This window comes from Cavia porcellus, unplaced genomic scaffold (genome assembly GCF_034190915.1).
Source record: "Cavia porcellus strain 051 isolate PalLab524CR breed Dunkin Hartley unplaced genomic scaffold, mCavPor4.1 scaffold_3, whole genome shotgun sequence".
Taxonomy (NCBI): Eukaryota; Metazoa; Chordata; class Mammalia; order Rodentia; family Caviidae; genus Cavia; species Cavia porcellus.
In genome coordinates this window covers 92111020-92124021 of record NW_026947486.1, presented here as the reverse complement: position 1 = coordinate 92124021, position 13002 = coordinate 92111020, and the positions used below count along the sequence as shown (strand labels likewise).

The following is a 13002-nucleotide window of genomic DNA, read 5'->3' as shown; positions in this document are numbered from 1 at the left end:
TTTCCTCTTTCTTGGATTATTTTGAAGTAAATCTGAGATATGTCATTTCTGCTGTATTTTACTACATACAAATATTCTAAAATACAAGGATTCTTTTAAAAACATTATCATTGTCCCACCTGAAAAGCCCCAATAATTCTTTAATAACATCAAATATCTAGTATTTGGTATTATCTGCTATTCAGATTTCCAGTTGTTTCATAAGTGTTTTCATTTTTATTATTTTTTGGTGTTTTTGAGATAGGGTCTTGTTATGCAATTCAGCTAGCCTTGAAATCACTACATAACCCAGCCTGGCCTTGAACTCATGGTGATCTTCCTGCTGAAGCTCCTGAGTGCTGGCTGGTAATGTAGGTGTGCGCCGCTGTGACTGGCCTAATTACACTTTGAAAAAGTAATTTTTTATTAAAAAAGTCAGTACCTATAAGGTCTGCAATTGGCCAGTGAGCAATATATTGTTCCTGTCTCTTAAAATCTATAGATTCCTCCTTCATTTATGTATTTTTCACCTTCTAATTTATTTGGTGCAGAAATTGTATTGTGTCCCTTGAGTTAAAGTATGGATGGTGCTGATTCCGTATCCAGGATGCTTTTTAACATGTTCACTGTTGTGAACTATTTTAGTACATTTTACGATGCTATAACAAAATACTTGAGGCTGTTTTATTAAAAGAAAATGGTTTATTTTTAATTTTTTGCCTAACAGTTTTAAAAGTCAATAGCATGGTGCTGGCTTTGGCTTCTGTGATGGCTGATAGCATACAAATTGCATGGTGAGAGAGGAAGCAAGAAAGTGGACAGAGGAAGCTGAACTTGTTCTCTAACAATCCATTCTTGTGGTAATTAATTCTGTTGCCCCAAATCAAGCATACACTATCATGAGACTCAACTGATACCTGAGAAAACAAGAAATCCAACTTAAAGTCTGAATTACCATCTCTAAAAGACCCTGGCACCTCAGTATCATTATACTGGGGATCATGCCTTCCAGCATATTAGCTTTTTGGGATCAAATCATACCTAGATCTTCGCTGATATGTCTTGTATATATTTATTGAATTTGTTCTTCAGAAGATTTTGATTTTGAGGGTTATATCCTATATTTTGAACAGTCCTAGTCTGATGTCAGCATGTTTAATAATATAAGCAAAACACATTGTTTCAGTTCAACTTTGCTTTTATTTTAGCATTAGCTATTTGTCAAGTTAAAATTATATGATAGAAATTATAATGTGTTTACATTTTCAATGATGAAAGATTTTAATGAAAGTCTTAAGTGAGAATACTTAGGAAGCACCCTTCAAGTATTTAAAATACTTGAAATGGGGTAAATTAAAAATTTTTATTATTCATTTTTGTGATATTGGGGATCAAACCCAGGGCCTGTACATCCTAGGCAAGTGGTGGAACATTAAGCTATCACATCAGCCCATGACAAGTTAAATTTATATTTAAGTTTAATGTTAGCATTAAATTCTAACTTTCTAAATTAACAGCCTAGATATCTAATGTCAAAAGCTGACTTTTAAAAAGGTAGGGCTGAGTGTGGTGACACACACCTGTAATCCCAGCACTCAGAGGCTGAGGCAGGAGGATTGCTGCAAGTTTAAGGCTACATAGTGAGTCTAGACCAGCTTGCACTACATGATGAGACCCTGTCTCAAAAAACAGAAGACGAAAACAGAACAAAACAACAAGAAAAAGCATAAAAAATTAAAATATTAGAGAATTCATGTTTTTATAATTAATATAGTGATAATTTTCTAACTTCAATGTATTCACCTTCAGACTGCAGAGATGAATGAACGGATGCAGAAAATGGGAGAATCTTCTCTAAGAAATTTTAGAATGGACATTGAACAAAGTTTGTACAAGTTTGAAGGAGAAGATTATAGAGAAAAACAGAAGGTAACTATTTCTCTTAGCCATTTCACCCTCAAATTAGCACTTCTCCCCAAAAGAATTATGACAGAACACTGGCACTTGCCTAGTACAATACTCTGCTATAGAATTAAATTGAGGTAGTTCAAATGATCTCCAGCAAGAGCTATCTTTAATGTATTTTGGTTCAGTGTCATCATCATTTGTTGCTACTACTATAGGTATCACTGAAATGTTTGAGTTTGGAAATATTTTCCTATTTTATAATATTTGCATAGACTTTACTGGTTGAACATCCATAGTATGAAAATGTGATATCTGAAACGCTTCAAAAGGTTTTTAAATATTTTGAATTTTGGAGTATTTTGAGTTTTGGGTTTTCAGATTTTAGATAGGCAAACTGTATTACTACTTTTGCTACTGAGAAGCAATACAAGATTTTTGTGTTCTGCATTCAAGCTGAAATCTCAGCTCCATCTGTAATTAAATGATTGTGAGTACTCAGTTTGTCACTTATCAAATGGAGATTGTAGTAGTTATAGAGTGATTTTGACGAAATCATTTAATATTCATAATTAGCATAATGCTTGACATTCAGTATTAAATAAATGAGGGATATCATCATTAACATTTAGTTAATTATACGTCAAAAAGACTTTGTTATGTGTGGTCTTTTCTGAAAATAATACCTTATAATCAGGGTCTATTGCAAAAGAGAGGATTCTGTTTATTTTGTTTCTTTATACTGAAATTAAAGCTGTAATTTTATTTTTTGTGGTACTGGGTAGGGATTGAACCCAGGGCCTCTGCAGTGAGCTACATTCCCAGACTTTTTTAAAATTTTGAGACAAGGTCTTGTTAAACTACTAAGTTGCAACCTGGGCTAGGTCTTGTGATCCTCTTGCTTCACTCTCTCAAAGTGCTGGGATCACAGGCATGGCCTATTTTGTTGAGCTTAGGCTGTAATTTTAAAGCTTTTGATCTTTGAAATGACTTTAGACTTACAGAATGATTGCAAAAATGGTACAGAGTTTACACATATTATTCTCTCAACTTTCTCTAATGTGTTAGATGTGTTAGTTTAATTATTGAATCTAGGACACCAATTTTTCTTTCCTTAATGACATTTTCCTATTTCCATGTTTCCTGTATCCAATCTGGGATCACATATTACATTTGTTTTCTGTACTGGAGATTGAACCGAGGGCCTTTGCACTGAGCTGTATCTTCAGGCCCTTATTTTTTATTTTGAGATGAGGTCTTGTTAAGTTTCTCAGGCTGTGTTTGAACCTGGAGTGCTCCTACCCCAGCTTCACAGTGTGCTGGGCTTACAGGTGGGTGCTACCACACCTGGCCAGCTTTGCATTGTTTAAAAAAAAATAGACTTTATTTTAAAGAGCAGTTTTAGGTTCACAGCAAAATTAACTGGAACGTACTCTGTTTCCATATACCGTTTCCTCCCCACACGTGTGGCTGCCCCCACTGTCAGCATCCCACACCAGAGTTGTACATGTTACAGTCAGGAGTCTATGTTAAAATCCCATTATCCCCGAAAGACTATTGTTTACATTAGGGTCCTGACTTGTGGTACACTTTATGGATTTTGAGAGATGTGTGGACACATATTCTACTGCGCTAAACATTATGTGTGCTCTACCTGCTTATCCCCCCTTCCTGGGAATCAGTGATCTTTTTACTGATCTCGGTAGTATGCCTTTTCCAGAATGTCATACAGTTGTATGTGGCCTTTTCAAATTAACTTCTTTTGCTTAATAATATGCATTTAGATTTCCTCCATTTTGTATCATGGCTTTATAGTTCACTTCTTTTTGGCACTCAGAAATATTCCATTGTCTCACTTTACCACTACTATTTACCCCATTTACCTGCTGAAGATCACCGGGTTGACTCTGAGTCTCGGCAGTCTGAATAAAGCTGCTATCAACGTGTGTGCACAGATTTTTTTGTGAGCATAAGTTTTCAGTTCCTTTGGATAAATAACAAGGAGCACGCTTACTGGATTCTATGGTAAAAGTATGATGACTTTTGTAAGAAACTGCCAACCTGTCTTCCAAAATAGATAAGCTGTTTTGTATTCCTACCAGTGGTGAGTGAGAGTTCATATTAGTTCACATCCTTGTCAGCATTTGATATTGGCAGTATTAATGTATTTTCACTATTCTAATAGGTGTGTGGTGGCATATCATTGTTGTCTTAATTTACATCTCCTTAATGACACATGTTGAATACATTTCCATATATGGTACGTAACTACCATCTGAATGTATTCTTTGGCTCAGGTCTTTTGCCATAATTGTTTTAAAAATTGTGTAGTTCAGTTTTATTGTTGAGATTTAAGAGTTCTTTGTACATTTTGGACAGTGGCCATTTAATCAGATATGTCTTCTACAAATATGTCTCTCACTGTATGGGGCCTGATTCTTCTGATTTGGTTAGCTCCCATTGCATTTTTCTTGTTGTTTGTCTTTAGTCTCCTCTAGTCTGTGAAAGTTCCTTAGTTTTTATTTACCTTTCATGACCTTGACACTTTTGGAAAGTATTTATGCATTGTATCATAGTTGATCTCTCACTTTGGGTTTGTATGATATTTTTTCATTATTTGATTAAGATTATGCACTTTGGCCGGAACACCACAGAAGGGATATTATGTCCTCAAGATAATGTATCAGAGCATATACAATGCTTCTGTGTCTTCCTATTGATGATGTTAAACTTGATCATTTAGTTGAGTTACCCTTTTCCCTTCTGTAATTGATACCTTGGGGGAGAGCATTCAGACTTCTACTCACTACCACAGTACCTATCGCTGGAGTTTGCCTGCCACAGTTATTACTGTGATATTTGCTTCCTGGCAATTTTGTATTTTACTTCATTCCATCAATTTTTACAAATTGGTACTTTTTTTTGTATGGAAGGGCTGGTATTTCTCTTCACTTCTTTATGTTTTCAGATATTTATATAAGTATGAACTCATGGATACTTGCTTTTTTGTTATAATCCAATTCTGTCATTATTTATTTTATTGCTCAGATGGCTGCATAAGGCTGTCATATTTTTGAACCAATGGAAATGCATCTTGTTAGAAGAAAAAAAATTCATATGTGCTGCATTTACTGAAAAATAAGAAGTGGACCATTTTTGCATTGCAGCTAGTATTCTGTTAATGCTTTGTTGCTGATACGTCTTTCTGGTAGTTTTTGTTCTTTCTGTTTCTTGGCTTACGTTTGTGTAGTGATCCTAAGTAAGACTGCTTGTGTTCTATCCTGCTGAGATGAGGTGATGACCTGTCTGCACAGGGTAGAAATTACTTTCCTGATATGCTTATTAGATCAATTATATGATATGAATTTTACAAATTTTACAATTATTCCTATGGGTTTACTGGTGCAAAAGGTGTTTTATAAAGTGGGGAAATATTAATAGAATCTAAATGCCATTGAAGCCTTTTAGCCACCCTTTTTTGTGGCACAGGGGATACAATGAGGGCCTCCTGAATAGTTTGCATGCGCTGTCTCACTGAGCTCCATCCCCAGCCCCATCTACATTTTTTAGAGGAAAATGAATCGTAGTAAAATGATTGTCTATTTCTAATGTAATAGGTTTTCTTGTGCTTCTAATTCTACCAAAATAATGATGCAAAACTATAGACGAATTTTAATAATAATGATAATTTGTGTTTTTAATAATGAGTGCCTGAAAGTAGTGTCTAAAAATCAGATTTTTTGATATTCTGAGTTTATATTGTTTTATGTTCATTCATATTTTATGGATAGGTTTTTAATTTTTTTTAAAGACAGGATCTCGCTATGTACTCCAGGCTGGCCTTGGATTCACTATATAGTCCAAGATGGGCATGAAGTCACAGATATCTTCCTGCCTCAGCCTACAGAGTGCTGAAATTCCAAGCATGTACCACCCTGCCCAGCCCTGGTTAAGTTCTTAAATTAGTTTCAACTTATTCTTTTAAAGAAACTGAAAGTCTGAGGGAATATTGTTGATAAATCATAGGGATTTTATGTTAAGGTAGATTTTCATTTATCTTGTTAAACTTGCAGCATTATTTCCTTAACATACCTGTTGAATTAAGTCATGATGGTTCACATTAACCCTTAATGAATTAACTTGAATACATTATTATTAATGTACTACCATATAAAACACTATTCAGCTTGATTTGTTTCTCAAACTTCAGGAGTTGGCCTTTAACATTTATTTCATATTTGCATATGCAGACCTTCAAATAAGTATAGATTAAATGACCAAATACATTAAGAAAGTTAATCTAAACTATCAGTAATTGATTTTCACTGCAAGTTGAGAAAAATAAATGTTGGTTGTATATAGAATTTCTTTTTCACTATTATGAGCTTATATTAGGATGAAAAGCAAAATTCAGTGTACCGTGGTGGGTAATTCTTTCCTCCTTCATTTCCTGCCTCTCTCTCTCTCTCTCTCTCTCTCTCTCTCTCTCTCTCTCTCTCTCTCACTTTACCTCCCCTTACTTCCTTCCTTCCTTCCGGTGGTGGAACCCAGAGCTTTGCATGTGCTAGGCAAGCACTCTACCACTAAGCTACACTCTCAGCCCCAGCTGTGGGTATTTCTCATTTTACTTAAACATCACATTGTAATATCATTAGGCTTGGAAGAGACCTCCAAAGTCATTTACTTTAACCCTTGTAATTAAGAAATCCCACTGAGTGCATCCAGGACAACTATCCAACCTCTGTTCGAATGTTACAGTGTTGGGTGTCTTAGCCCTCTCAGAATACTTTCACTGTTTCATATTTTCTGGTTCTCAGAAAACTTTTCGCTTGACTTATAAGGTCCTTTTCTTGTGGAATAGGGGATTGAACCTAGAGCCCTGTGCATGCCACGCAAGTACTCTACCAGTGAGCCACACCACTAGCCTGATTTAAGTGCTCCTTGATGAAAGAGATTATTTTATCTTTGTACTCTGAACACTCACTTGCAGATGATATAGTAGGTACATAATGCATAGTTGTTAAATTATATTGAGTAGAAATCTACTGCCTTGTAAGTTTTCATATTGGTTTTAAATTTGTAGATCAACAAAGAACTGTATTCTTTTCTGTTGTATAGACATTCATGTATACAAATGCCACCATGGTGTCTGACTTTACTTCTTTAAATGGTTTGTAGATCACTAATCATGCTGGTCATCTTAGTTTATCAGCCACTCTTAAAATAATGCCATGGTTAGAATTCATTCTTTAGATCAGAACAAGTAGATTGAGGAAATTCATAATGGAGTAGTGGCTTCTAGGTTATTCATATCTTATTTTATGTAATGTCACTGGGCTAAGTAAGCACTATGAAATTAAGAAAAACATATACATAGAAACCCATTGCTCAAACTCTAGAATGTTGCATCGTCAGTATTGTCTCTTGACTACTGACATACATTTCCTGACTGATAATGGAGTAACATTTTGTAATGTTACCAAATCATGATTCACACTACTTTGGATGTTTAGTAATAACCTTACATTTAACTCTTGGCCATTTAGCTAATGTTTCATGAATTTTGTTACTTTAGTCTATTTTTTGGTGTTAGGGATTAAATGCAGGTCCTTTCACATGCTAAGCATACATTCCACAACTGAGTTACACCCCAGCCCCATATGGTTGCATTGAATCCTCAAGGTAGGTATTATTGTTTTCATTTTACAGACAGATAAAATAATTCTGATAAATTATTCTGACACAGTAATTCTGATAAAAATTCAGGTAAAATAATAATAATTTCCCAAAGTTGTACAGTTGGTAAAATGATGGAATTTGGATTCATCTAGGTCTTTTTGATTACATTGACTTTGCCCTATATACCTCATCTACCTTTCCAGGAGATTTCATTTAAGATCTTTCTTGAAATAGGGAGGACAGATAAATGCCTGTCACATTGATATTTTTCACTTACCCTTCTTATCTATTTTATAATTCATACAGTTACCTTAGTAACCAGAATCAATATTACTTTTTTCTGTTACCATTTATTTAAATTGACGCAGAGTACTAAGCAGAGTATACAAATAATTATAAATTATAAATTACTAAGGAAGAACTAATTTTTATACTACTTTCACAAAGGAAAAGAAAACCACCTTTGTACCTGAACTTGATGTACAGTACAGGTTCTGGAACTTGAGAGGCATAATTGTGATTTATAAAGCATGTTTTTGATTCTCACAGATTTGGTTTTCTCATGCTTCTTCAGCTTTGATGTACTTCATGGTGACAAAACAGTTCAGAGTAATTAATGCCCTTGTTTTTGCTTGTTGTACATAGCTTGGTATGGTGGAATGGATTGAACCTCCCAAACGAGAACGCAAAGCAAACTACGCAGTGGATGCCTACTTTAGAGAGGCTCTGCGTGTCAGTGAGCCAAAGATTCCAAAGGTAAAACAGTGCAAGGCCAGCTTTGAAGGCCTATAGTACAGTTATCTTGTAACACGATCTATGATTCAGATTTATTTATAGCACTGCCAAATCATAGTCCCTAAAATATAACAGTAAAATAAAGTATTTGTTATGGCCTAGTAATGTAAGTAGATTCCACTGTATTTATTTTTCCTTATATGAAAATAGTAAAATTAAGTATGTTCACTTCGTATAATTCATTAAAACAAATATACATGTAATGCATTTTCCCCTCACAGGCTCCACGTCCTCCAAAACAGCCCAATGTTCAGGATTTTCAGTTTTTCCCACCACGTTTATTTGAGCTCTTGGAAAAAGAAATTCTTTATTATCGGAAGACAATAGGTTATAAGGTAATTTTTCAATTTTTAGATTAGTGTAATATAATCTGTTAAGATATACTATAAACTGTTAATCTAGACTAGGTGTTCCATTTTAATGTGAGCAAAAGTTAGTACAACATTTTTAAAACCAAAGAAGAGATTTAACTAGAAGTAAAGTCTCAAATTGGTGAATAACCCAAGAGCATCATCATTAATAGGGATTAATGGAGGATTGTCTAATATTTCAAAACAGTAATACCTATAGTAACATATTTTTTGTTTTTGTTTTATTTTTTAATTTAAATATAATTTTATTAGTACATGTTTGCAGCACATAATGATTGCATTCATTGTGGGGAGTTGGTACATGTATACAGCAATCTTAATTCTTTTTATGTCCCTTTCCCCTCCCTTTCCTTTGTCTTCTTTCCATCTCTTGGTCCCTTCCCCGTTTGTGAAAGAGCTGTCTCCCTGTTTCCTATTATCTGTCTTTTATTTTGCTCTTTAATTTCTTTATACTTTGGGTTTCTCATATAAGAGAAAACATGCAATATTTAAGCTTGTGTGTGTGATTTATTTTACTAAACATTATGGTTTCAAGGTGCATCTACTTTCTTACAAATTACTCAAATGTATACTTCATTATAGTAGAGTAGTACTCCATTGTGTATAAATACAGCACCACTTTCTTTATCTATTCATCTGTTGATGGATATATAGGCTGATGTCAAAGTTTAGCTCTTATGAGTTGTGTGGCTATAACATAGGTATGTATGTGTCATTGTAATGTCATGTCTTAACTCTTTGGGGAAGGCTCATAGTAGGAAAATAGCTAGGTAGACTGGAATCTCTATTTTTAGTTTTTTCAGGACTCTCCACACTGATTTCCATAGTCGTTATACTGGTTTGCATTCCAACGAACAATGTAGAAGTGTTTCTTTCTCTTTTTCCTGCAGCCTTATGAGTATTTGTCATTATCTGGTTTCTTGAAGATAGGTATTCTTTCTGGGGTAAGATAGAATCTCAGTGTTGTTTTCATTTGCATTTTCCTAATGGTCAGAGAACATTCTTTCATGTATTTATTGGCCAGTACTTCTGAGAAGTACTTATTCAGTTCAGCTGCCTGTCTTTCTAATTGAGTCTTTTGAGTGTCTAATATTTGAGTTCTTTTTGTATTCTAGATATTAGTTCTTTGTACAAGGAATAGCTGGCAAAAAATTTCCCCATTCTGTAGGTTTTTCTTTACTCTGTTGGTTGTTTCCAATGCTGTGCAGAAGCTTTTTAATTCAATATAATCCCATTTGTTGGTTGTTGTTTTTATTTCTTACGCAGTTGGAGTTCTGTTCAGAAGTTCTTACCTAAAATTATATTAACAGTTTTGTCATTTTCCACCAAAAGATTGCTTGTTTAAATATTTAGACCTTTAATTTTTTTTGTACTGGGGGTCAAACTCACAACCTTGCACTTGCCAGGCAAGCGCTTATGCCACTGAGCCCTTTTAAAAAATTTTTTTGAGACAGGGTCTCCCTGTGTAGCTAAGACTGGCCTCAAAGTTGTGGTGATCCTCCTGCCTCAACCTCCTAAGGGCTGGGTTTATAGCCATACACTACCAAGTACGGATGTTTTTAGCTATATTTCGATTTTGTGATCCATTTTGATTTGAGTTCAGTACACGTGAGAAACATGAGTCTAGATTTGCAAATGTCTAGCCAGTTTTCCCAGAACCATTTATTACAGAGTCTGTTTTCCCTCCAGCATGTTTTTGGCTCCTTTATCAAAGATCAGACGGCTGTTTGTGCCTAGGTTGTTTTTGCATCTTCTTTCCTGTTCCATTGATCCTCATGCTTGTTTTTGTGCCAGTACCACGTTATTTTTCAGAAAGCGCTTTTTCAAATATGACTACTAGGCATAATACCGGTTTTGAAGAAAGTCAAAAAAGTGATATGCCAGAATAAATTTCTAGCATATAGATTCATAATGAAAAATAAAAGCAGTGAAAATAATAATTAGCTTCATATGCCAAACAGATATTATCTTATTAAAATATTTATAATATAGGATTAGAAGATTATCTTCTGTACTTTTTATTGACCGAAACTAGTGAGGCTTGACCATGTACCGAAATGTTAGACCTCAGGTAGTGATAAACCAAATATTTGTGTGGAGTATTTTATAGTTTATCAGTACTTTAACAGTATTTTATCTAACAAACGTCTCCATATCATGGATGTGGAAATCCAGAGAGGTTAAATGGCCTTGCTCAAGGCTGCTGTGGAAACTGATCTCAAACCCAGTTCTCAGTATTAAAATGTTCTGCTCTTTCCACTCTGACACTCTGGGCTATTTCTGCATGTGATACAACCCTGCTTCTTTCCAATGTCCTAAATAAGGACTGTGTTTATAGTGGTGTGACATGGCATTTGGGAGGTGGGCCAAGTGGTAGTCAAGTAGCAGCAATAAAAAACTCATTCCTAGTGACAGAACTGTTTATGCTCCTTCTTTGGAGTTGCTGAAATTTTGCTCCCCAAGATAATTGCATGGCTCACCACATTCTGGCCAAAGATCTGGTTTGGATGTAAACAGTGTCTTTCATTACAGGCAGTTTGTGGTTAGGGGTGAGGTCTTACAGTGACTCTTTGGCAGATGGCCAGCTGGAAGAGGATAGAGGAAAAGGAAACCTCTGAAGACAAGGGAATGAAGGCATAGCTGTGAATGGTGCTTAGAAGGAAGAGGGAGAAGAAGTGTAAGAGGAGAGGAAAGGAGTGAGTGGGGTTAAGGAAGGTGGCATGGAATTCATGCTGTATTACAGCTCATGGTGACCTCTTCCTCACTTCCCAGAAAAAAGTGTCAAGAGAAGGAGAATGAATGAATTGACGGACTGTTTTATTTAATTTGTATTTATTGAGCTGTTGTGCCAAGTACTGGGATAAAGTGATGACTAAGGCAGACAGGGTCCTTCACCTATGGGAACTTCGATTATAATGGCAGAGACAGACATTAAGCAACATGGTGTAAGGATGTCCTTATTTGTGCAGTTCTGTGCTTATCAAGGGTACCATGAGGGAGCATGACATAGCTACCTATGTGGACTAGGACAGCACCATTGTGTGCCCTCAGTGTCATTCAAGTTGAGATTAGAGAGATGTGAATGAGCTGTGAGAAGTGTGAGAGAGAAGAGCTCTGGCAGGGGCATCTCTTATGCCAAGAGATGGGTGAGATCTTGAGGTGGAAAGAAAGAAGCCCCCTTTCTGGAATGCAAGAAGGCAACTGTATGGAGGCTGTTGCATAGAGGCCAGTCACCATGGAGCATTATGGGTCATGTAATGAGGCTGAACTTTAGAGCAAGGCAGACACCACTGATAAGTTTCTAAGATGGGGAGGTGGGTGGGCAGGTGGTGAATGATACTTAATTGGGTTACTTGTGATATACTGTTCCAAGTTCTTTATAAATATTAGTTCATTATCCTCAAAACAGCCCTGGAGCCACTGCTTATTTTATCGATGAGGAAACTGAGGAATAAGTTGTGTAATTTGGCCAGTCATGTAGTTTATAAGTAGTAAAGCATGATCAGATTTATATTTTTGGAGGGTCACTCTGGCTGTGATGTAGGGAATGGGGAGTTATCCAGGGGAACCACCCAGGAGGCTATTGAACTATCAAAATGAGGGAAGATAGTGGCAATTTGGACTGTGCTGGTGGTGGTGGAAGGGGACCCAATGCCCTACGGTTCTACACTTGGCATTGTGTCTCTTCAGCCCCACTATAAATTGCTTCTGTAATGTCCTAAGACTTGCCTTGATTCCTCCTTTGCATGCCTAGCTGAGGATTTACAAAACAAATAAGAATACATTCTGGATATTGGTCCTTTCTCAACTTTGTCTCTTTTGTTCTTTACCAGGAACTATGGACCTGAGCTAAGGTGGGTTCTTTAATTGGGTGGGTTTCATGTTGAGTTCAGAGTCTAGAGAGGGCATGGCATGTTATCATCCACAACAGCTTCAAGGGTGACTTGTAATATATAACTGTTAGACTTATCTACTTAAGGAATATGTAGCACTGACCCCTTCCTTAATATCTCTGGAAAACTCATCAGGGCCATAAGATGAATGGAGCACTAGTTTATTCTTAGATGAACAAAACTGCTGTAGTGGAGACACCTGGTGTTCTATAATGTGTATGCACCCAGGTTGTGAAAGAGAGAGAGACTCCTTCCCCCTTTCTGCTTAAATGATTGGTGCCTGAAGGGAGAATGTTACTATCCATAGCTTGGGGCACTGTGGTTCATGATAATGTTTTATTTTCAGTACCCAGAGTCTTATTTAGTAGCGATTTGGGATG

General features: G+C 35.9%; 1 protein-coding gene across 8 annotated transcripts in view; it reads left to right on the top strand.

Annotated features, from left to right (window-relative positions):
* Smarca1 (SWI/SNF related, matrix associated, actin dependent regulator of chromatin, subfamily a, member 1) overlaps window positions 1–13002 on the top strand; it is a 77165-nt gene that overhangs the window by 40185 nt on the left and 23978 nt on the right. For 7 of the 8 annotated variants that reach the window (XM_063246392.1, XM_063246391.1, XM_063246386.1 and 4 more), the window contains 3 exons: window positions 1789–1908; window positions 8209–8319; window positions 8580–8693. In XM_063246392.1, the coding sequence (XP_063102462.1) occupies window positions 1789–1908; window positions 8209–8319; window positions 8580–8693 (345 nt within the window). The remainder of the gene's footprint in view (window positions 1–1788; window positions 1909–8208; window positions 8320–8579; window positions 8694–13002) is intronic. The other variant, XM_063246393.1, reaches the window with a different exon arrangement.